Source organism: Lichenostomus cassidix, chromosome 17, assembly GCF_008360975.1.
Source record: "Lichenostomus cassidix isolate B80296 chromosome 17, HeHo_3.0, whole genome shotgun sequence".
Classification (NCBI taxonomy): Eukaryota; Metazoa; Chordata; class Aves; order Passeriformes; family Meliphagidae; genus Lichenostomus; species Lichenostomus cassidix.
Genome location: NC_139497.1, coordinates 4,690,893 through 4,711,952, shown reverse-complemented (window position 1 = coordinate 4,711,952; position 21,060 = coordinate 4,690,893). Strand labels below are relative to the sequence as shown.

The 21,060-nt window shown below is 48.3% G+C and overlaps 1 protein-coding gene across 5 annotated transcripts in view; it reads left to right on the top strand.

The window, feature by feature from the left end:
* FUBP3 (far upstream element binding protein 3) overlaps positions 1-16,489 on the top strand; it is a 38,830-nt gene extending 22,341 nt beyond the window's left edge. For 4 of the 5 annotated variants that reach the window (XM_085077006.1, XM_085077005.1, XM_085077004.1 and 1 more), the window contains 10 exons: positions 1,210-1,314; positions 1,712-1,814; positions 2,463-2,563; positions 3,786-3,927; positions 8,486-8,646; positions 9,330-9,403; positions 9,900-9,976; positions 13,218-13,289; positions 13,987-14,114; positions 15,108-16,489. In XM_085077006.1, coding sequence (XP_084933132.1) covers positions 1,210-1,314; positions 1,712-1,814; positions 2,463-2,563; positions 3,786-3,927; positions 8,486-8,646; positions 9,330-9,403; positions 9,900-9,976; positions 13,218-13,289; positions 13,987-14,114; positions 15,108-15,116 — 972 coding nt within the window. In that variant the 3' untranslated portion in view covers positions 15,117-16,489. The remainder of the gene's footprint in view (positions 1-1,209; positions 1,315-1,711; positions 1,815-2,462; positions 2,564-3,785; positions 3,928-8,485; positions 8,647-9,329; positions 9,404-9,899; positions 9,977-13,217; positions 13,290-13,986; positions 14,115-15,107) is intronic. The other variant, XM_085077007.1, reaches the window with a different exon arrangement.
* Positions 16,490-21,060: the final 4,571 nt, after the last annotated feature.

Genomic DNA, 21,060 nt, shown 5'->3' with positions numbered 1-21,060 from the left:
ATCAGAAATTGCTGCAACTGTTGATGTTGCTCAGGGGTAGTGTGTTTGGGTTGTATTTTTCAAAGCTCTTATTGCAAGTTTTAATTTTTTTCCCCCAAAATTCTTACTGTGGAGGTATAGCTGTGCAAAAGGAGTTTAATCACAGTCTGGCTACGTTAACCAAATCATACTCTCAAGTGCTGCCACTTCCATGGTGGCTTCTGCCTTGCAAGGTCTGCTGTTGTCACATCTTCCATTCAAGGAAATGTGAAGACTGCACAGGCTGGAAGATCTTTGAGATCTTTGAGATCACTTAAAGCTGAGCACATTTAGGAAGCATTGAAGAAGTGTGATGAATCCTTGGGTTTGGTGGAATTCTGTGGATGTTGCAACAGTATTTCTTAACTCCCTCAAATCCCTGTGAAGTCTCTCAGAGACCCTTATTTCTGTCTTGGTATCTCTGAAAATGTCTTTGAGTTGTTTCTTTCTGTTAGAAATACCTTGGGACATGGAAAATATGTAAAAGTGAAAGGAGAGAGATTCACCACTGTCCCTCAAGCTTAGAAATAGAACCAAGATGTCAAAAGGTTGACTGGTGGTAGAGAGAAAAGTGTTTGGGTTTGACATGCAGGCTTTTTTTTTTTAATTGGTGACTACTGTTGGCTAATTTCCAGGCTACACTTTGACTAACTGGGCTACATGCAGGTTTGTGAATGGCCTTGAGTGCTGCCAGTAGGTAGGAAAAATATTCATTTGTCTCAGAAAATATCTTTCTGGATTACTGCAGACTTGGATTTAACTTCTCAGAGTCGGTAAGCTCAATGCTGCCCACCTGCCCCCTTGGTATGTCTTCTGTAGCTTTTAGTGGACATGATCTCTGCTGTGCTACTACAGCTTCTACCTATATTGATTTCAGTTCTATCCAGTAGGAAAGGGCCTTCACTTGAAACAAAAAGATATTTTAAAAGCTGAAGGGCCTCTTTGAAAGACTGGGAGAAGCAGTTGCACCCAAGGAACTGCCACCTTGTGCACCTGGCAGGTTCTGTCAGACATGGAAGATGCCATCAAGAACAGACTGTGGTGAAAGAAATCCTAAATCAGCACTCTGTTCCCATGCAGCAGATGGAGATCCTTGTGCCTGAAGCTGACCATTACCCACTGTTGAGACCCTAACACCAGGAGGGCAAGCAGAATAATTTGAAGCTAACTGTAACTTCTTTCCCCATGTAGCAAGCGAGGGAAATGGTACTGGAGATCATCCGAGAGAAAGATCAGGCAGACTTCCGAGGCGTACGCAGTGATTTCAGTGCTAGAATGGGAGGAGGCAGCATAGAGGTACGTTTCCTTCACAGTACTCTGCTAACCTCCCTGTGGGATGGGTAGTGGGGGGAATCATCCAACTACACATGTAACCTGTAAGCTTATTTTTAAATGCATTGTGTTCTTTTGCCAGAAAAATCGAGTCTGGCTCTGCAAAGAGGAGGAGTTCTCATGGACTCCCAGATGGCACTTTCTAATTGTCTGGTTTTTAAGCTGCATTCTTGTAGTGCAGAGTTCATTTAGTGGGGAAGGAATTTGTGGCCACGTGTTTGTTTTTTCTCAAGTGATGCTGTTCTGTAGCCTGGAGCTGCCTAACATGGCCTGTCCTCAAAGTTAAAAGCATCTCCTTGTAAAATCAGAGTCATTCAGTCTAGTTCTCTGAGCTTTCATACTCCTTTGCCTTTCCCATCAGGTCTCTGTGCCCAGGTTTGCTGTTGGAATTGTGATAGGAAGAAATGGAGAAATGATCAAAAAGATTCAGAATGATGCTGGAGTTAGGATTCAATTTAAACCAGGTTTGTGTGAGGATGGAGAGCCGTTGCTTTCTGACCAGTGTTCCACTTTTGGGTTCTAGCAGCCAGGCTTTCCTCATTCACAGGTGCATTGTGTCTCTTTCTGAAACCCATTTAAATATGATGTGCTGCCTCCTCATGCACTTCCTGGTTTTCAGAGAGTAAGATGATACACAGCTCATTTGCGAACATTAGATGTCACAACAGTCATGTCTTGAGTGGTAATTATATAGATAAATAAAAATAACAATAACAAAAATCTTTTATTTTCTACTAAAGAATTCTCCTTCAGGACATTAAAGCCTTTGGGGATCAGGAGTTGATTAATTCTAAGTAACTTTCTCTGGGTCCTTGGCTGTCTGATCACCTATCAAAGCTGTCTTTGTCCTCTTAAAATTATATCAGTCTCTTTCATGGCTTTTTGACATTTGAAAGTGTTTTCTTTTGAGTGTTATTCCCTCTGCAGTGTGGGCTGGGTTTTGTCTTCTTTCAGTCCAGGGAAGAGGGGCTGAAGGTGGAGGGAAGCAGTAGCTCCTGGGATAGTTCTGTGGTGTGAAAATGCTGCCAGCAGTGGTGGTGCTGGAAGGAAGCTTTTGTTAGCCAGTGGATGTTTTCTGCTTTTAATTTAGTCTTTGCCACCTCTCTCCACAGATGATGGGATTAGCTCTGAAAGAGTCGCACAGGTCATGGGGCTCCCCGATCGGTGTCAGCACGCAGCACACATCATCAGTGAGCTCATCCTCACGGCACAGGTGGGTTCTGGAAGGGCTTTGTGGGAATGTAGGCTGCATGCAGGCAGCTGGATGGATGGATGGATGGCACCTTCTCAACAGCAGCACTGTTCAGTTTTCCCCTGGTAGGCCACACATGCAGCTGCTAGGTTTGGGTTTGGTTTGTTTATGGTGGGGGAGTTTTTTAATGAGTATGGGCTGACTGAGGTATGGGAAGGTCTTCTATTACCAGGCCTACAAGGGCTCATTATAGCTCCACATTTATTCCCTGTTTAGTTGTTGCTAAGTTGTTTAGCAACAGTGACCTGGTAGAATGGAGTCCATCAGTAGCATCAGACAGTGACTCATCTGGTGCTACTGATGGCCTCCTCATCTTCAAACTCCAGCCCTCTGGTCTGGTAGGAGGCACATGAAGGGGATGACTGCTCAGATCTTGTGTCCCTGTGCTCTGACACACCAACAGATTGCATTACCCAAGAGCAAGAAGTACCAAGATGGGTGAAGTACCAGGGCAGACTCTTTAAGGAGGTTGTATATTCCCTTTGTACTATGAGAAATTAAAACTTTAGGCCATTTCAGAAACCTGAGCGTAATTTGTCCAACAAAGTACTTAATTTGTCCATCTTGATATCTCTTCTTGTCCCAATACCTGGTTGGAATACTTGATTTCATAATTTGCTTTCATCACATTTCATAACATTCACTTAAGTGTTGAGAGCTGTTATGATAGCTCCTGATTGCCCCTGGCATTTGCTTTAGGAGAAGTCACTTACTCAAAATAGGTACGTCCTTTAAGTGTCTTTCAACTTGAAAGCTTCCTTTGGAAGTTTTGGAGAATGTGCATTTCAGCTGAGTAATTCCAGCAGGATGACACTTGAAAGGGTTTAGAAACAACTTTGGTGTGTGTCAGTGCCAAGATGCCTTGTTTGCTCTAAAGAGAGCCCCCATCACAAACTAAGAGTCCTTTAGTAGTTGATGCTTATTTATAGGTTTATTTCAGCAGATGTAAAGGCATGCATTTAAAAATATAAATACCTTCCTGAGTCAGGGAGGCAACCGTAACCTACATTACTTGGCATTTCTCTAAAGTGCTTCAAAACCTTGAATGTGAAATTGTGGTCCAGGAATATCTCAATTCAATGCCATTGATTATGAGGCAGTTTAACTTACCTTGCTTTATTTTATTTTTAGTGTACATTGGGGCCAGCAAAAAAACACTGATACACATGTTTTGCCTTCTAAGGAACGAGATGGCTTTGGAAGCTTGGCTGTTGCCCGGGGAAGAGGTCGTGGCCGTGGGGACTGGAGTGTTGGAACACCTGGGGGCATGCAGGAAATCACCTACACGGTGCCAGCTGACAAGTGTGGCCTGGTTATAGGCAAAGGTGGGTGTGGTGACTCCAGATACCTCAGCTTTCAATCCTTCTCTCTCAGGATGGTCGTGTCCTTGCTGCCTGACAGTGATGCTTTGGAGTTTTTTGATTGTAGGTATTTAGTGCCAAGTGAATGCAGCTCAGGAATAAGCTGTAAGCACTTGTGGTTGTTTTCTTTGTGGGGTTCTCAGTGATAATTGTACTCTCCAGGCCCTTGTTCACAAGCTGTAAGAGAGGCTGTTAATGCAGAGCTGTCAAATAAGCTTGTTATAACAAGCAGCTGGCTGAGAAAAGGCAGGTTCATTTGTGGATTCCTTTTACAGAGAATTCATTTAAAGGACAGTTTATCAGGGACAAGCAGAACAGTCATTTCATCGTGCTGGATTTCTGTGAGTGCTGTGTGAGGAAATGGAAGATCTCTGAGTGTGGTAATAACAGTAGCTGCTTCCAGCCACATACCTGAAGTGTGTGATGAACACCTGAAGTAGGAGGATTTTTCTGCATCTGTGCTGGCACTGAGCTGGCACAGCAGCTGCTGCACCTTGTGCCACTCAGACACTGCCATGGAGGCCTCTTGGCAGCCTTGGCCAGTGGATCTGTGCATGCTGAGGACATGGATGAGGAGTCATCAGACATTTCTCTCACCCAGGACAACCCCGTGATGGTTATGAGTATCAGCAGCAGCCTCAGTTTGTTACAGAGCAGGAGCTGCACATGGGGCAGTGGCAGGATTTAGGGTAGAGCCAGGAGCAGCCAAGCTCTCCAGCTCTGAACTGCTGTGGTGTCTCTGAGCTGATGTACTGACCTATCAGCAGCACTGTTTCATTTTTATATCTGCTTATTTCAGAAAGAATGACATATGCCTGAATTAGGATTTAAGTAATCACAGTTGGCTTTTAGCCTCAGCAGAGAATAGAATAGGAATAGATAAGCTACAGCAGAAAAGGAGGCAGAGATTTGAGGGCATTGGGCCAAGTTGCAGTAGCTTTGGGTGTTCTGGGCAGGAGGAAGCTTGTGGTGAGACTTGTTGTGGCCTCTTTCCCTGCTGTTCTGTGCCATGTGCCTGACCCTACAGCACCCTGAGCTCCTGCCCTGTTGGATGACTAGGGACATGGGCAGGTCAGCCCTGTAGCTGCAATTTTTTTCAGATGTTGTTCTTTGCTACAAGCCTGTTCACAAACCTGAAAACTTTTTTCAGTATGAAAAACCACCTGCTTTTTTTTCCCTGTTGTGCAGAAATTGCAGAGTGATTATGCTTGTCCTCACTGAACAGTCCAGTTGGGCAAAAGATCAAGCAAAGCAAATTTTAAGCCCATGAGTGAGACTTATATGTATGGAAAAATCAAATTATAATGAAACTTTATTGCTGTATCCATTAGTCATCTTTAATAAAAGATCAGAAAAGGTCACTTGTTGTTCAGCGGTGCACTGAAGTGGAGCATTTGTGACTACAGAGAGCACTGTGTGCTGAAAAGATAAATGCAGGTAGTGGAGTGAATGTCCCAGCATTCAAGTGCAGGGCCTGGCACAGCCTCGCTGGGGGGTGAAGGGTGGCTTTTTACCTTTGTTTCCACAACAGCAAAATAGGGATTCTTACTTGGCCAGATCAGAAGCTTTCTGCAGTGACTAATTACTAGTTGTATGGTGATTTGAGTGCTGGTAGCATTGTAATACCACCTTGTCATCGGTGTTCTCACAGTGCCTGTGCTCTTAGGCTGTTGCAGCCTTCACTTTTGTCAAGTGAGTGATGGCTGTGGCATTGCCTTTTGGGGTCTGGACCAGCATGGATGTGCTACACTCTCCACACATTGATGCAAGACAAGCAATTATTGTTATTTCCTCCCCAGCTGCCCATGGGGCAGTGCAGGGCAGAGGGGATCTTAGTGGGGTTTTCTTAACAGTGACCAATTGCAAAACCTTTGCTTCTCCCTGATAGTTTCTGAGCATTTTCCAGCTGTTGGCTGTTTCTCCTTGCTGTGATACACAGTGGGGCTGTTGGCCTTCTCTGTAAAATGTGTCTGAAGCCTCTGGGCCATCAGCTTGGTCTCAAGATCAGCACCCCAGCAAAGGGTCCCCAGGTGTGGTGTGTGTGATCTGACCTGGTAACTGCTGCTGTGCTCACAGCCCCATGTGACCACTTGAGAAGCAGGAAGAAGAGGGAGGCTGGGAAGTTTCTCAGCTCAATTTCTGCAGCATATGTGACAGAAGATCTAGTGCCCTTTTCTTGTGGACGTCTCAGCTTGGGAGAGAGAGCTTTTAGGACCTGGCAGGACTCCCTGCGGATCCCGTGCGTGGCTTTTTCCTCTAGAGGGTGGGTAGGTGCAGCTTTTTCTTTCCCAAAGGCCCTGAGGAAGGGTGGAGGCGAGCACCATACACATGTCAAACTCTGTCTGTGTTTGGTGGTGCTTGGAAACAGCCGCCGCCTCCCTGGGCCCCCCTGGATTTCCATGATAAATACGGCAATCCTGACAGATACCGCGGCCGGCCTGGCTCTTGTCAGCTCGGCCTTTGAGCACGTTTGATTAATTGCTTTAGGATTTCACGTCCAGCCGGGAGGCCACTCCTGGATCGTTCCTGCCCCCCATCAGGTGGAAGAATGGAGCGGGATGAATGCTCTATAGACAGCCACCATGTGCCGAGCGGGTCACCTCGCCGTGGGGAGGACAACTCCTTCCGGCACCGCTGGCTGCGTCACGGCGTTTGCATGCTCTGGAGGCTGGGTTGGGGTAGCTGGGTGGGAGGGAGCACTCTGACATGCACCAGGGGAAAGAGGACAAGGGCACCAAGTCCTTCTGGTGTGGGGGTAGGAGCTTGCAGCCTGCCACCAAACCTGGAGAGGCAGCTAACTTGATCCTGCTGTAGGGTCTAGGAAGGACCTGCTGTCGAAACAGGCCCAACAAGCACAGGCTTGGTGCTGAATGCTAAATGGGGCAATGATTTGAAATCTGTATTCTCTTTGCTTCCAGTTTGAGAATGCTTCGATTTTTAATCCCCTTTTGGAAGGAGAAACTAGTCTGCAGTCCGAGTAGCAACCTCTGGTTGTGCCTCTGTCACCCAGTAAAGGAGTTGTGCCACTCCTTCAAATTGTGTTGCCTGAAAGGGTCCTCTGTTTTCATTAAGCAGATGAAATGGCTGTTGATTCAGATCTCACCTCAATATGTAAAAACCAGAGCTTCAAACAAGTCTGCATCAGACAAAAGCATGACACAAAAAAAAACCCCTTCATGGTTTTGAAACTTCATCTTACTCCTTTTCCCATGCTTGACTGAAAGTAAGTGGGTTGGCTTTTGGCTGCACAGTACAATCCCTGTTGTCTGCCCAGGGATGTGACATGATTATCTTTTGTTAAATGCATCTTCAAAAATTCATTTAGAAAGAGTTAATTGCCCTTTGGCAACTTTTCCTCCTCCCTTCCCCAAGAAGGCTTTAAAGTGTTAAAAAGGTCACGAGTCCATTACAATGAAATGAACAAGTGTCTGCAACATCCACAGTTTGTTTTGAAGTTGTGCTGGATGTATAGAGATGGAAATGCGAGCAAAATTGAGGTGTTTATTTTTGGAGATTCTTTTTAATGAAAACCAACAAAAATCTCTGATTAGTTTCCTTTGCTCTCCGTCCTGCTTGCTGTCTATCCTTTGAAGTGATGATTTTTTTTGGTTTGTGGTTTAAAAACTGTAAAACCCATTCCTTCCCCACACCCTTTAATTTCTCCAGTTGAGTGGAGCTGGTCTGTAAGTTGTGTGAGCTTCCAAAAGAAGAATTGAACCATTGTAACATGGGCTGAGGCTTTTGTTAAGCAAATTTCATGAAGAGACCGGGACCTAGCAGGTCTTGAGGAAATCAGATCCACTTTGACTGGCCCTGCTGCATCCTGCTGGAAGCACTCCTGTGCTCTTGTGCATCCAGATGGCAAACGAGCCAGACATGTTCACTGCATGCACAGCTAACTCTGAAATAGCAGGAGACAGCCTGGAATCGTGTGCTGCCGTGGCTGTGGAGGGATGTGTGGCTGCAGGGTGAATAGGAAGCTTGTGAGCAGAGGCTGCTTTAAGGCAATAACCTATCAAACAGCACATGTTTGGGAGAAAAAGCTTAAGCTCTGTTATGTGGCTGGTGGCTTTTTGCCTTAGTGATGGGGAAAAAAGAAGAAAAACCAGCATGGTTAGAATGCAGGTGATCTGCTTTTCCTGGAGGATTTGAACAGCTGTGCAAAACCAACAGAATTCAATCAGTGCAGGTTTTGTATCTGTTTTGTCAAAGTGTATCCCAGCCATGCTGCATCTTGTTGGCAGTCTGGCAGTGGGTACAAGTGGGGCTTGTGTGTACTGTACGCAGCATCATCCATGACCCTAAAAACTGTTGCAGTAGCTCATGGTTTCAGGTTATGTTTGTGAGGTAGATTAAAGGAGCAGCATGAGCTCAGGTACTGTGGTTTCTTTTGCTGTTGCCATCCTGAGGCACACGGAAGGTGGCTGAAACTATAACCCATTCCCAGGACCTGACTTTGATGTGGTTTTACAGAAAGACATGCTGGATATCCCTCCTTACATCTTGGTTTTCTTCTCTTCAGGTGGTGAGAACATCAAGAGCATAAATCAGCAGTCAGGAGCACACGTGGAGCTGCAGAGAAACCCACCCCCAAACACAGACCCTGGCGTACGAATATTCACAATCAGAGGGGTCCCCCAGCAAATTGAGCTCGCTAGACATCTCATAGATGAGAAAGTTGGTGTAAGTTCCATCTCTGCTCTCTTGCTCTGTCCCTTTCAGACATGCTGTTGTCACTCTTGGGTACGTGTAGGCCTCGACTTACAGGATAGCACAGAATGCATGTGCTTGTGTTATTCAGCTTCAAAACCATTTGCCTCTTAGCAGCTGGCTTGGACTTAATGGATCAGCATCCATTGGGCTAATTTTTGTGGTCCCAGAAGCATTTGACTGTTGACATAGCCATGGGTAGTGTATACAGCTATGTAAAAGGGAAAAACAGCAATAATAAGTTATGAAAAGGCTGTCAAAGGAGATTTTTGAAAGGAAGACAATAGTGTCACTGTGTGAGAATGACACAGTCCTGGCAGCATCATCCTGAAAGTAAAACGCTCAACTCCTTGCCCAGTAAGTTCAGGATGACTTATCTTACACTTAATGCAGTGCTGTGGTGTTGAAGCTTAATAACATCAGGCTGCAGTATGACTGAATGGGGAGACTTTGGTAAAAAAACACAAAATGCTGAACTGGGGCATGGGAAAGTTGAAATGCTGCCTTCGCGCTGAATTGCTTGAGAGGAGAAGGCTTGACTGCAACCTCAGGATCCACGTGTCCCAGGCTGTCTTCTCTCCTTTCTTACTACTCATAGTAGCTGCCTCCACCCAGTACTTGGAGCTGGCATTAAATATTTATGGATTCTGTGACAGGGTACCAGCATGGGTGGACCTGGAGGATTTGGTCAAAGTCCGTTCAGCCAAGCACCCGCTACACCTCATCAAAAGTAAGCTGCTGCATCTCCTCACCCGTGGGCTGGGGGGATGGCTGGGAGCTAGAAAGTGTTGGGAGAAGGGTGGAAGACCCTGAAGGGGTGGGGTATAAGTGGAGCCTTTTAAAAATTGAGCATTCAGAAGCAAAAGCAAGTGAGCTCAATCCTTTAAGCCTGACTACAGGAAAGATTTCATCTATTAAGTGATGAGCCAGGTAGGTATTGGCATCTCCAAAATTCCAGTCTCTAGTGCAGAGAGAGCATGGGAAGAGGCCTGAAGCACATAGAGCACAAGGAGTGCTGTTCAGTGTGATGTATCTTCACCTTGGCTTCCTGAACAGACTGATACCAAGGCAGAACATAGCAGTTCACACCTGCACAGCTTTCCTTTTGCTCCCGTGTTTGCTCAGCAGCTGCTGACTATAAGTGACAACTTCTCTGGGCATCTTCATGCCTGTGGCCTGGTAAGTATTTTATTGTCTACTTGAGCATGGCTTTTTGTCCTCTGCAGTGGTCCTCAGGCGTTCATGACGCAGGGCTGGGGCAGTACCTACCAGACGTGGCAGCAGCCTGGACAGCAAGTCCCAAGTAAGTGCCAGGACCTGGGCTGGAGAAGGGTTGGTGTTCTCTTTGCAGTCTGTGCCTGCAAAAGGCAGGTTCACCCACGAGACCACATGTGTGGAAACAGCAGAACGATTTCCTGAGCAGAAGAGGTGTGTGGAGGCACGTGGTGGTGGTGTTTGAGCTCAGAACAAGCTGAAGACCTCGGAAAACTTTTGCTTTTTGTGTGCTTCACTGCTTATTGCCTCTTTCTGTTCTTTGGGTAGAAACTTGGTCCTTGCTGTCTGTTCCTTTCTAACAAAAACATTCCTGCCTCAGGTTCTCTTCTCCCAGGATTCTCCAGGCAAGACATGCCAATCCCACCTTGCCCTAACAGGCACACGGTGTTGGTGCTGAGCCCTCCCATCTCTTTGTTCTTATTTAATTTTCTAATTTAATTGTTCCTTATGAGCTTTTCTCACTGTGCAGCTTCCAGACTGATGGAACGACAGGGAAAGGGGATTCAGGAAATGGAAAGAAGGCTAGGCAGGGCTCCTGTACTGATTGTTCTTTCCTGAAAACCTGTTAAGTCAAAATTGAGCAGTTTGGAATGGGGAGTCCTAATACCAATCACCTTTGCGTGCTTATGAAATTGTGAATATGTGAATATGTGAAATTTGGAAATCTCAGTGCTGCTTTATTAACTTTGTGCATGTCTGAGATGTGTGCTGTGGTGGAACCTGGGAACCCTGCATGGCAAGTGTGTGTTAAACTCTGGATGAGTCCTGCCTCTTAGCAGTTACAGTCTAGAAATGATGGCTTTTCCTTTGAGCTCTAGGGACTTGGAGAAGATGAGTATTTTTCTGTTTTCAGGTCAGTAGAATACAGTGGTGGGCTTCAATGGGATTTTCTTGTGTACAGAAGTGGAATAGTATGGTGAGGAAGAGTATTTTCTCATTAACTTGTTTTACAGGAAAAGTTTTTATTCTACTCCTTTCCTTTGCACCCCCAAGAGCTCTGGACTTCCCTGAGCTTTGGGAAGCAGAGCAGTCAGTGCAGCAGGGAAAGCTCTATAAAAAAAATTCAACTTTTATCTCCCATAAAGCCTTGGAATAAATGCTTACAGAATGTGCATTGCTCTTTGCCTTGCAAGATGCTTATAGAAACTCACCTTGGTAACTTAATTTGTTCCTTACCTTGCTGAAACATCCCCTCATGCTGCCCACCAGCCCTTGGGGAAAGAAAAATCTCCCTTCCTGCAGCAGATAATAATTTCTCAGGCTTTCCCCTCCTGGCTTTGGAGCCTGGTATAAGAAGCACAGCCCCCTTGAGCACCCTGATGACCAATAATGCAGCTCATACCCCAGTGGTGACAGCTTTGTAATGTCAGGTTTTGGGTGGCTCCCAAAACCCCTGGAGCTTCCTGCCTTGCTGTTGTCCTTCTCCTGTGTGGGTTTAGTCCCACACTGCTGTCTTTTGGAGGCAGATGTTTCATTTCTTTATTTATTATCAGGCTGTTGAGCCTGATGGAAAATATTGGCTCCCTAGCTGCATGTGTGCTTAGGATGCTCCCTGATCCTGTTTGTAGCCAGGCACACTGGAGGCAGTGTGGGTGAGGAGAGAGGACACATAATGCTCTAAGAGCCTTCATCACTTTCTTCTGCTTCCGCAGTGCCCAGGTGATGCTCACCAAGGCGTAGGAGGATTATTATAAGAAATAGGTAAACACCTGCTTTTGCACTTCAATTTGAGAGCAGCCTTGTGCAGGGTCCCTGGCCTGAGTGCTGCAGCCTGTGTGTCACAGCTCTGTCAGCCCTGTCACAGCGCCGGCGTCCTGGGGACAGCCTCGAGTGCCCTCCTTGTGGGAGGAGGGGCAGACCCCCACCCCCTACACATGTATTTAGATTTTAATTACTTCCCCCATCTTAAATAAATTAACTGGCTGGGGAAACATTTTGCTGTGAAATGCATTTAGCTGCATGTCCTTTCAGCCTGCTGCGGACTGTAATTCTCCGAGAAGAAAAGGCATTGAAGGAGGTCCTTTGTTGGCATTAGCAGGTGGACAGTTGAGGCAGCCTTGACCTCTGCCAGAAAAGGTCCTGACTTGTAGCGTTGGTCAAGTCTTTTAACCCGCTTTTATGCCCCTGGACAGGACACTGCTGCCCTGTTCCCTCCACCCACTTCACACTTGCAGTGTATTATTTTCCCCCTTCCCCCCACTTCAAAGCCCCCCTCGGCATTGGGGTGGGCTGTGCAGGGAGCTGGGATGGGATGGGAAGAGCTCTGCTCCACGCGTGTCCTCTGTCCTTGCCTGCTCTCCATGTCTGCAGTGGCTCATGCTCTGCACTCCTGCTGTGCCTCTCTGCAGTTCCCTGTTGCTGTTTGCTGTTTGTTTCTCCTGTGTCTCACTGAGAGCTCTGTGCTCACACTAGGATCAAGGGAAGAGCAAGTATCCCTCCTCTGTCCCAGCCAGCCAGGCTTCCCCTGCAGTAACACTTGGCTGGGCTGGATTGAAGGTGCTTAGTGCTTCAGAGATGGGGAGTCTGTGCTAGGTGGAGCCCAAGGTTTGGGACCTGTAGGCAGACACTGGCACTGCTTCCCTTGGAGCACTGTGGGACCCTGGAGACAGCAGCATGAGCCAGCCATGGCTGTCTGGGGATGTCTAGCTCTCTCTCCAGTGATGCCCAGGGTGTGTGCTGAGGGCAGTGGAGCTGGCTGTGCCCTGGCCAGGGCTCATGGCACTGTGAGGAGCTGGGAACATAGTGGCTGCCCCAGAGTTGTGCAGGTCCTGTGCTGGAAGCTTGTGTGTGGGCAGGGTGGGCATTGCCCACAGGGGTCCCTCAGCTCTGCTCTGCTGAGAGTGGGGGTGAAGGATGAAGCCCCTGAAAAACAAATGAGGTGACTCAAACCATGGCTCTGTGGAGGTGACAGGTGTCAGGTCTGTCAGGTGTCTGAGCTCTGCTGCACTCAGTGCAAGCAGACTGAGACCCTGGGGTGGCTGATTGCAGACTGGGCAGCTCCCAGCCACGTCCTTGGCTTGAGCAGGTCCCAGCAGGGTGACATTTGGCTTCATGCCCTTCTGCAGGTGAGGTGAGATCAGGAACTTGAGTTTGTTCTCAGCTTGCGCTGAACTGAAAATGCCTAACACTGTAGAAAGGTGGAAGCTGAAGTGTCAAGTCCGGGCAACTGAGGTAGACCCAGAACCTGTCTAGTGGAAAGGTAGATGTCACTGGCTCGAAACTGTCACCTGTTCCATACTGACGTACCCCTTGTTGTCATCTTTGCACAGGCCAACAGAGCCAGCAGCAGAACAGCCATCCCGATTACAGCAAAGCATGGGAGGAGTATTTCAAAAAACAGAGTGAGTGAAAGAGGCTTACTGGAGATGTATCAGCTCTTGTTACAAAGAGTTAACTAATCCAATGACTTGCGTCTCCATCCCTGCCATTTTTAGCTTCCAGTCCTCTCGAGATCCCCTTTGGTCCTGTCCTGTTGGTGATGGTGCATGTAGTGCTCCCACGGAAAGCTCTCGGTTGTGCTGTCGCGCCTCGGGAGAGCTGCTCGCACTGAGCCCCAGTTCCCTTGTGCCCCTGCTTGCAGCCAGCCTGCCTGGGGAAACACAGCACGCAGGAACTGATGCTGGCCAAATCCAGAAAGCTGGAGCTGGCTTGTGAGAGGGTAGGAGAGCTCACAGAAATCACAGGCCTGGCTCTCTCCACTGTGTTACGGAGCGCATGATCCCGACCTCTGGATTTGCTTTGATCTGGTGCTGCTGGAGGCTTTGGGCCTTGAGGATGAGGGGTGTGCAGGCTGTCAGCCTGTCCTTGCAGCCACAGGAATGCTCTGGGTGCTTTCTGCCTGCTCTTGGCTTGTCCCTCACAGTGCAGCTCGGAGCCCATCCTGCCATCCCATGCAGCGGAGCCGATGTCACTCTGTCAGGTGTCTGCAGCAGCTGGAAGGGGGCTGGCTCTTCTTTAAGCTTGACAAAAGGAGATCCTAAGCCTGGGCTTGGACTTCTGGAATTGCTCATCGCTCCCTTTTTTCTTTTTTCCCTCCAGGTCATGCTGCCAGTGCTGCTTCTCAGGCAAGTTCCCAGCCGGACTACACAATGGCTTGGGCAGAGTATTACCGACAGCAGGCTGCCTACTACGGGCAGACACTAGGGCAGGCTCAGGCCCACAGCCAGGTCTGTATTCACCTTCCCCAGCCCCCTCTGCTCTTTCCCTTGGGAAATTGGATGTATTTGCCTAGCTGTGGTGTGGGGGCTCTCTTTCAGGTTCACTTGGTGAAGCAGAGATGTTTTGTGGCTGGGGAGGTGGCATTGCTTCAACATCAGTCTTATTTTCCCTGTACAGGATGAAGGTTTTTTGAGAGGGGACTGGGAGGTTATTTGTTTCTCCTGGGAGCCTTTCCTTACAGGCCCCAGACAGTCTGACTTAAAGGAATTAAAGTAAAAGGGATGATGAAGCCAGGCTGGTGAGGTAGCACAGCACTGGCACATGATTGTGTGCAGGCTCTACCTTTTCTCATGCTGGGACAGGAGCTATGTGCTCACCAGCTCCCTGTCCTGAAAGAGAGACCAAAACTGTCGAAAAATAATTTGGATTAACCTGCTTTCAAGTAAAATCTCAGCTGTCACTCAGCCCACTGGAGAGTTGTGTGAGATTTATCCTGATCACGCTCAGCACTTTCCCAAGCACCGCTTCGTGGAGCAAACAGTGCAGCAAAAAGTTTGTGCAAAGCACACAGACACCTTGCTGTGGTTGGACATTTGGCCCCACTGCTCCACATTTGCCTGTGGCTCTGGGGGAGCAGAGGCTGCTGTGGATCCTTCCCCCAGCAGCTGCTCTCCCCACTGACAGCAGCGAGGTGGAGCCGGGTGCTGCTGCCGGCGCTCGCCGCGGGCGCTGGCCAAGTGTGACCTGGAGCAGTGATAAAAGGACTTCTCTTCATCCCTCCCCAATTCTGCCCTGCTAGAAAGAGAGGTCTTGTTTGGTGAGGGGCAGGAGAGCTCTGGGACAGTGTCAGGGCAGAGGGCTCTGGTGGCAGCTCGGAGCATCCTTTGAGCTCTGTCCTGCTCAGCTGCAGCGGGGACAGACCTGTGTCGGGGGAGGAGGGCTCGGCAGCTTTGATAATTTGCTGCTGCTCAGTAACTTTTCTCCCCTCTCTTTCTTCCCAGGAGCAGTAGAACAAGGTCCTCGTGGCAATTTTTTTTCCTTGGAATCGTTGTGGAAGAAAACCTTTTTGTAACAGAGGTTTCTAGATTTGCAACATTTTGATGAAGACTTTTCTGTTTGTGAAACACTAGCTGTAGGATAATCTATACTGAACTTTTCTAAGAATCAGGAACAATTAGTAATGTACTAAACTTATGGACATGCTGGTAATTTTGTTTCCAAATTTATATTAAGAAAAAAAAAAACCTCCGGGATTCTTTTTGGAGAGAAGCCAGAGAATTTGCAGGCACCAAAACGCACCCCAGAGCTGTGACATTTCAACATGTGGGTTTTTTGTGTGGGTTTTTTTTTTTTTCCCTTTAATTTTCGATCTTTTCTGTTGGAACAGAAAGAGTGGCTTGGAAGTCTTAGGTGGTATGTAACAAATCTTAAAAAGAAAAAAAAATTTAAACAGTATTTAAATATTCTTAAATATGTAAATTCATTAAATGTTTTACTTCTAATTTCTTGTATCTTGGCTGTCTTTGATTTTATTGCATTTTTTAAAAACTGAACTATGATATGTATTGTAATTAATGATATGATTTCTGTATTTGAGACAGTTACTGTTTGCAAGTTCTGGGAGGGGGGGCATTTTGTAGGGTTTGTATAATTTCTAGAGTCTAAAGGGGTAATATAAAAACGTGTTAATTTTTTTAGCAATACATTTTTTCATGTCTCCATTGCTAGTTGCATTTATGTATCTAAGACCTCCAAGCTTGTTAAAAAAAAAGAAAAAACAAAAAAAAAGAAAAGAAAAAAAACTTTTCCTCTATGCTCTCAGAAATATAAATACTGTTATTTTTAATATTAAAATGAATCTGCTATTAGTACCTTTAACAAACACTGTGGAACATAAAACCATATAAAAGGTAGTAACTATTTTTTAATTCCAAGGTGTTTTTTGCTTTTCCGTTTCTTTTAAATATTTTCTTATCTAATATTTGTCAAATTACCTAGAGAAATAAATGAATTTAGTATTAACCACAGTATGCGCTAAATAATTTTGATTTAATAAAAGGGATAATATGATTTCTGATGTTTACTGTAGTGTTTCTTGTACAGATAACAGTGTATTTTTAAAGGAAAAACGGAATTGAAGCTATTTTTTCTTGCATTTTTAATTGCCCTGCGGGACATTCCGTTTTTAAATGTACTGAATTTACTGTTCTTGGGTTCTTTCCTTATTTTTCCTTATGCTTGAAATGTCTAACTATAAAGAACCGCGATTGGATAATGTTGAGCATGGTGTTTAAAAAAAAAAAGTGTTCTTTTTATTTGACTGACAGGTGCATTTTACACTCTATATAATAAAATTTCCACAAGGTGTCTTGTGGGCGAAGTATTTCCCGTCTGTTGGACTCTGTTGTTCCCTCTCTGCAGATCTCAGCTCCTTGTGCTGCATCCTGGGGAGTTTGGGGTGATCACTGAGGGCAGCATCAGCCTTTATTCGGGAGAAACTGTCACTGTCACCTCCTCCTGGTGCCGTGCCATCGAGCATTGCCAGGGAAGTTGCTGTCATTGTCGCCGTTTTGGGGCAGAAGGATCTGTGTGAACACCGGCAAGTTTCCTCTGCAGCCCTGTCAGGGTTGTGTTGTTTGTGGAGGAGTTGGCAGCCCCTGGTTTTAATGCTCTGAACTTGTTGCTCTTCCCCAAGTTTGTGGCTGAAGCCATTCAGGATCCATCCCTGCCAGGGGCTGGCTGGAGCAGCACTGACCAGGAGAGGGATGGGAGGGATGTGACTCCAGCTGTTATCAGCTGTGGTAAGAGAATTAACCTTTAGTTGTGCCCAGGCTAAGTTTGGCAATAACTGTCACCCCTTCAGGGATCCCTTTCTTGTAAAATTTGAGTTTTGAGCCCCTCCAGCCTAAGGCAGCTCCATCCATTCCCTGCTCCCAGGCAGCTGGGGAGGTTTGCGACGGGGGAAGGGAGGAAAGAAGATCCCATCTGCAAAGCCCGGAGTGGGAGGCACGTTGAGAGCCGGAAGAAAAGGAGATGCAGCATCTCTAAATATACCTCCAGAGAATCAAGAGAGACAGTGAAAGATGGGATAGTAAAAGCCACTTGGAAAGAGGGGAGAGGGGGGAAAAAATGGCTAGAGGAGGGCATAAAGGCTGCTGATGGGAATTGGGAGCGGGCATTACCGAGAAGACTTCCTTCTAATTCATCTTCCAAGCTCTGTGCCAAAACAGCATTTGGCATGGTTCACAGGGAGCAATTGTGTGATAATGAACCCTAAGGTGTCCCTTAATTGAAGACTGAGGATTACAGATTGTGCCAATAGTCGTAAATGGCGCAGGATTGTGGGAGGATGCATTTTCTTAAATGTATCTGTAAGTACAGATGAGTGAGTCTCCCCAGTGAAATGCCCGTACTATAAATTATGGAAATATCTCTTTCTGATGCAACCTTTTATTGAGGGGGTGGGGCAGCACAAGAAATAGTTTGCAAGCCTTTGAAATTTGGCCTGTCATTAAGATGGTGCCTGCAAAGCTGGGGTTTCATCAGCAGTCTGGTGTCCTGGAAGGATGAAGTACTTGAAACGTTCCCAAGTTCACCAATTTGTTTTCCATTATTTCTGCCTGCTGAGGGCAGAGAGGCCACGAATGTTGAGCTGTTGTGAGTCCACAATGGGCTGGAGAGGGGCAGGGTGGGAGGCAGAGGTGCCTCAGCACTTCACAAGGAGCTGGTGGCCACTGGGTTCCTCCAAACTTTCCTCCAGCCCTGCAGCCATCCTGGTCTCTGGTTGTCCAGGGATCCTGGAACTGGTGTGATGCTCAGTCCCACCCTGGGGCTGGACAGGCCCTCTCCCCTTTCACTTTGGGGTCTGCAGGCAGCTCCTCATGTCCCTTACCTCAGGTGGTGCAGCCCAGAAGCTGCTGTGGTGCCTTCAAAGCCAAGTCTGGGTGTCCAGGAGAGGAACCAAATCTCCTGCTCTGCTCTGGGCAAGTTTAACCCCCAGTAATGTGGATTAAGCCCTGCCTGCACTGGGTTTTGGGGCAGAGAGGCTTTGTCTGTCCCTTTGGCAGGACCTGGATGCTGCACGGAGCAGGAGCAGTTCCTGAGGGCTGTGCAGGAGCTGCCATGGGGGACACGTTTGAGACTTTGGGGTCCATGAATGGTGATGGGGATGGTGCAGCCTTTTCCTCCTCACAGGGAGCCCAGCACGGGGCCATGCCAGGACAGTGTCCTGAGGGGCAGGGAGGTGATCCCATGAGGAGACCTTCAGTTTGGGGAAGGCTCTGCCTCCGGAGTGTGGAATTTGGAAAAAGGAACTGGAGTCAAACCCATCCCAGGTGAGTTCTCTGGTGGGAGGTGCCCAACCCCAGCTCCCTGGCTGCTGTTCTCTCCTTTCTTTGGGAAGCAGTGCTCCTTCTCTCAAGCACAATCCCCTTCCAGACTCCCTGGCTCAGGCACACTCAGGCTCTGCTCCCCCAGAACAAATCCTCCTCAGCTCCATCCAGCAGCACAGCTTTGCTGGGTGTGTAGGTGTCTGGGCTCTGTCCCACAGGACCCCTCAGGCTGGCAGTAACTGCCCCACTCCACAGGCAGAGCCCAAACCCTGAGCAGGTGTTTATTGTGGTCCTGCAAACCCTTTCTGAGCAGCAGCCCTAAAAACTCCCTCACTAAAGCATCTCAGTGGGTCCAGGATGACCCTGATGCTCTCCTGTGCTCGATACTCAGTGAGCATGAACAGGAAAGGAATTTTTAGGAGACTTTGAGATAGTCTAAAACACTTTCTTTAATTTTGCATGATTTGAGAACAAACTACATTATGGCCATTGTGAGTTAGACCGAAATTACTGTTGAAAGAGACAAGAAGACGTGGGACTTTTTTTTTTTTCTTCTCCAAGTATTAAATATTTAATTGCATTAAAGGAATGGTGTATTTACAGTAACGGGCAGTGTGTCTGGCATGAGAACTCCTGGTGTTTAACATGGAGCTTTCCAAAGATGTGGATGTTCATGAGGTCCCACCTGTGCTGCTGCTTCTCCCCTAAACCCACCTGGTTCCTCCCACTCTCAGGGGGATTTTCAGTGCTGTTGTTATTTGCAGGATTGTGGCACAGGGCAAGGAATTGGGATCTTGCAGTGTCAGTGAATCCTGTCAAGCAGCACGTGGGTGTTTTTTCCATGCAGGGAGCTGTTTATGCTGCGTTTGGCTGGTTTGGAGGATTTTTCCCTGGATTTGCTATGGATAGCAGTGATGCAAGGTGCCCAGTGTTTTCTGCTCTCATAAAGCTGGGAAAGACACAAAAGAAACTTTCCAGAACTTTTAACGGTGGAAATGAGCAGAAATTGGAATTATGTGATATGATGATGAGTTGAAGGAGCCACAGCTCCTTGGTCTGTTGGCAGGAGGTGACAGTGGCCCCCAGAGCCTAGGGCAGTGGGAGGGTAGAGAGCCACATCCTCGTCTGGGTGGCTCCTCAGGGAGTGCTGGGGATGGAGGAGGATGGCAGAGGAGGACCAGCCATCCCTGGGATGAGGGATTTGGGGCAGTGAATGTCTGGGTCTGCCCTGCACCTCCCTCCAGGTCGGGGGCACCACAGTCAAGGCAGGTGACCCAAAAGAGCATCTCTGGGGGTGATGTGGGGGAGATACCAACAGCACACTCCCCCCCGATTATCTGCCCACCCTGCCCCTTATCACTTGAGGAAATCCTATTTCAAGGCCGCTCTAATGAACTCTCTGATCTTCGCAGAGCCCGGCTTGCTCCCCTTTAATCCCGGCCGGGCCGGGGTGCAGGTGCCGCCGTGCCGGGGATTAGAGGGTCCCTGCCCTTTGTGGGAGCCGTCACTCAGCGCGGCCGAGCCCGGGGAGCCACACGGGGCTCCTTGTTCTGACCATTCGCCGGGGAATATTAAACTTTGCAGCCGTGGAGTTAATACACGGAGAGGCTGGAGCTGCTGCTCTGTCCGTTTTGGGGGAAACAGGGCTGGTGAGGGGCAGGAGCTGCGGGAGGACTCCTCAGACCCACGCCGGAGTCACCTGTCTGCAGGGCAGCCCCGTTCCTGTCACCCATCCCTGCCCTCCTCCAGGGTGCCAGGGGCTCATCCCGGCCGGAGGGATGGGATGTGGGACAGACGCTGCTGGGATGCGGGAGACATCGGTGGGATGCGACTGTCCCATCCCCAGGTCACTGCCAGAAGGGAGGAAAAGGCGCAGAGATTTTCCTGTCTTTGCAGTCTTCACTCTCCTCTCTCCCTCCGGCCACCCTGTGCCCACTGTCCCCCTAGCCGAGCCGCGGCCCCGCGGAGGTGGCCAAGTCGCCACCGTGACTCGCCACAGCCGTGTTCCGTTTCGAGGCAGCCTGAGCTCGGACGCAGCCGGGAAGGTGCTTTTCCTCCTCTTGCTCTTGTGTGCCGCGACTCCCTCGCCAAAATCATCCTAGAAATAATACCTGAAAAAAAGGAAAAGGGGGAAAGAAAGACGAGAAAGCGAGCGAGAGCGGAGGGGAGAGCACTCAGCATCTCCGCTCGGCTCCGCGGCCTCCCGCAGAGTGAAATGGAGGCAAATAATGCCCTAAAGCTCCTTCCCCGAGCAGTGCAATCAGCCTGCGGCACTCCCGGAGCGTTTGCCGGGAGGGTCACTGCTTCACCGCAGCAAACCCTCCCTGCCCGGAGCCGCTGGGCACTGCTGGGGACATCCGAACCTCCCCGCTGCTCCCGAGCCCCTGGGAGGGCAGCAGGGACAGGCAAGCAGCGCGCGGTTTGGAGGGGAACAAGGAGCCGTTCAGCTCCATCCGTGGATGTGGCATCCTGAGGATGTCACTCCCATCCTTTTTGCCCCTGTGGAGGTGACAGCCTCACCACGCACCTGCGTGTGCCCTGTGTCGGCACAGGGATGGGGATGCTGAGGGCTGCCCCAGAGCAAGGGATGTGCCCATGGGGACCCCTCCTCGGTGTCGCAGCC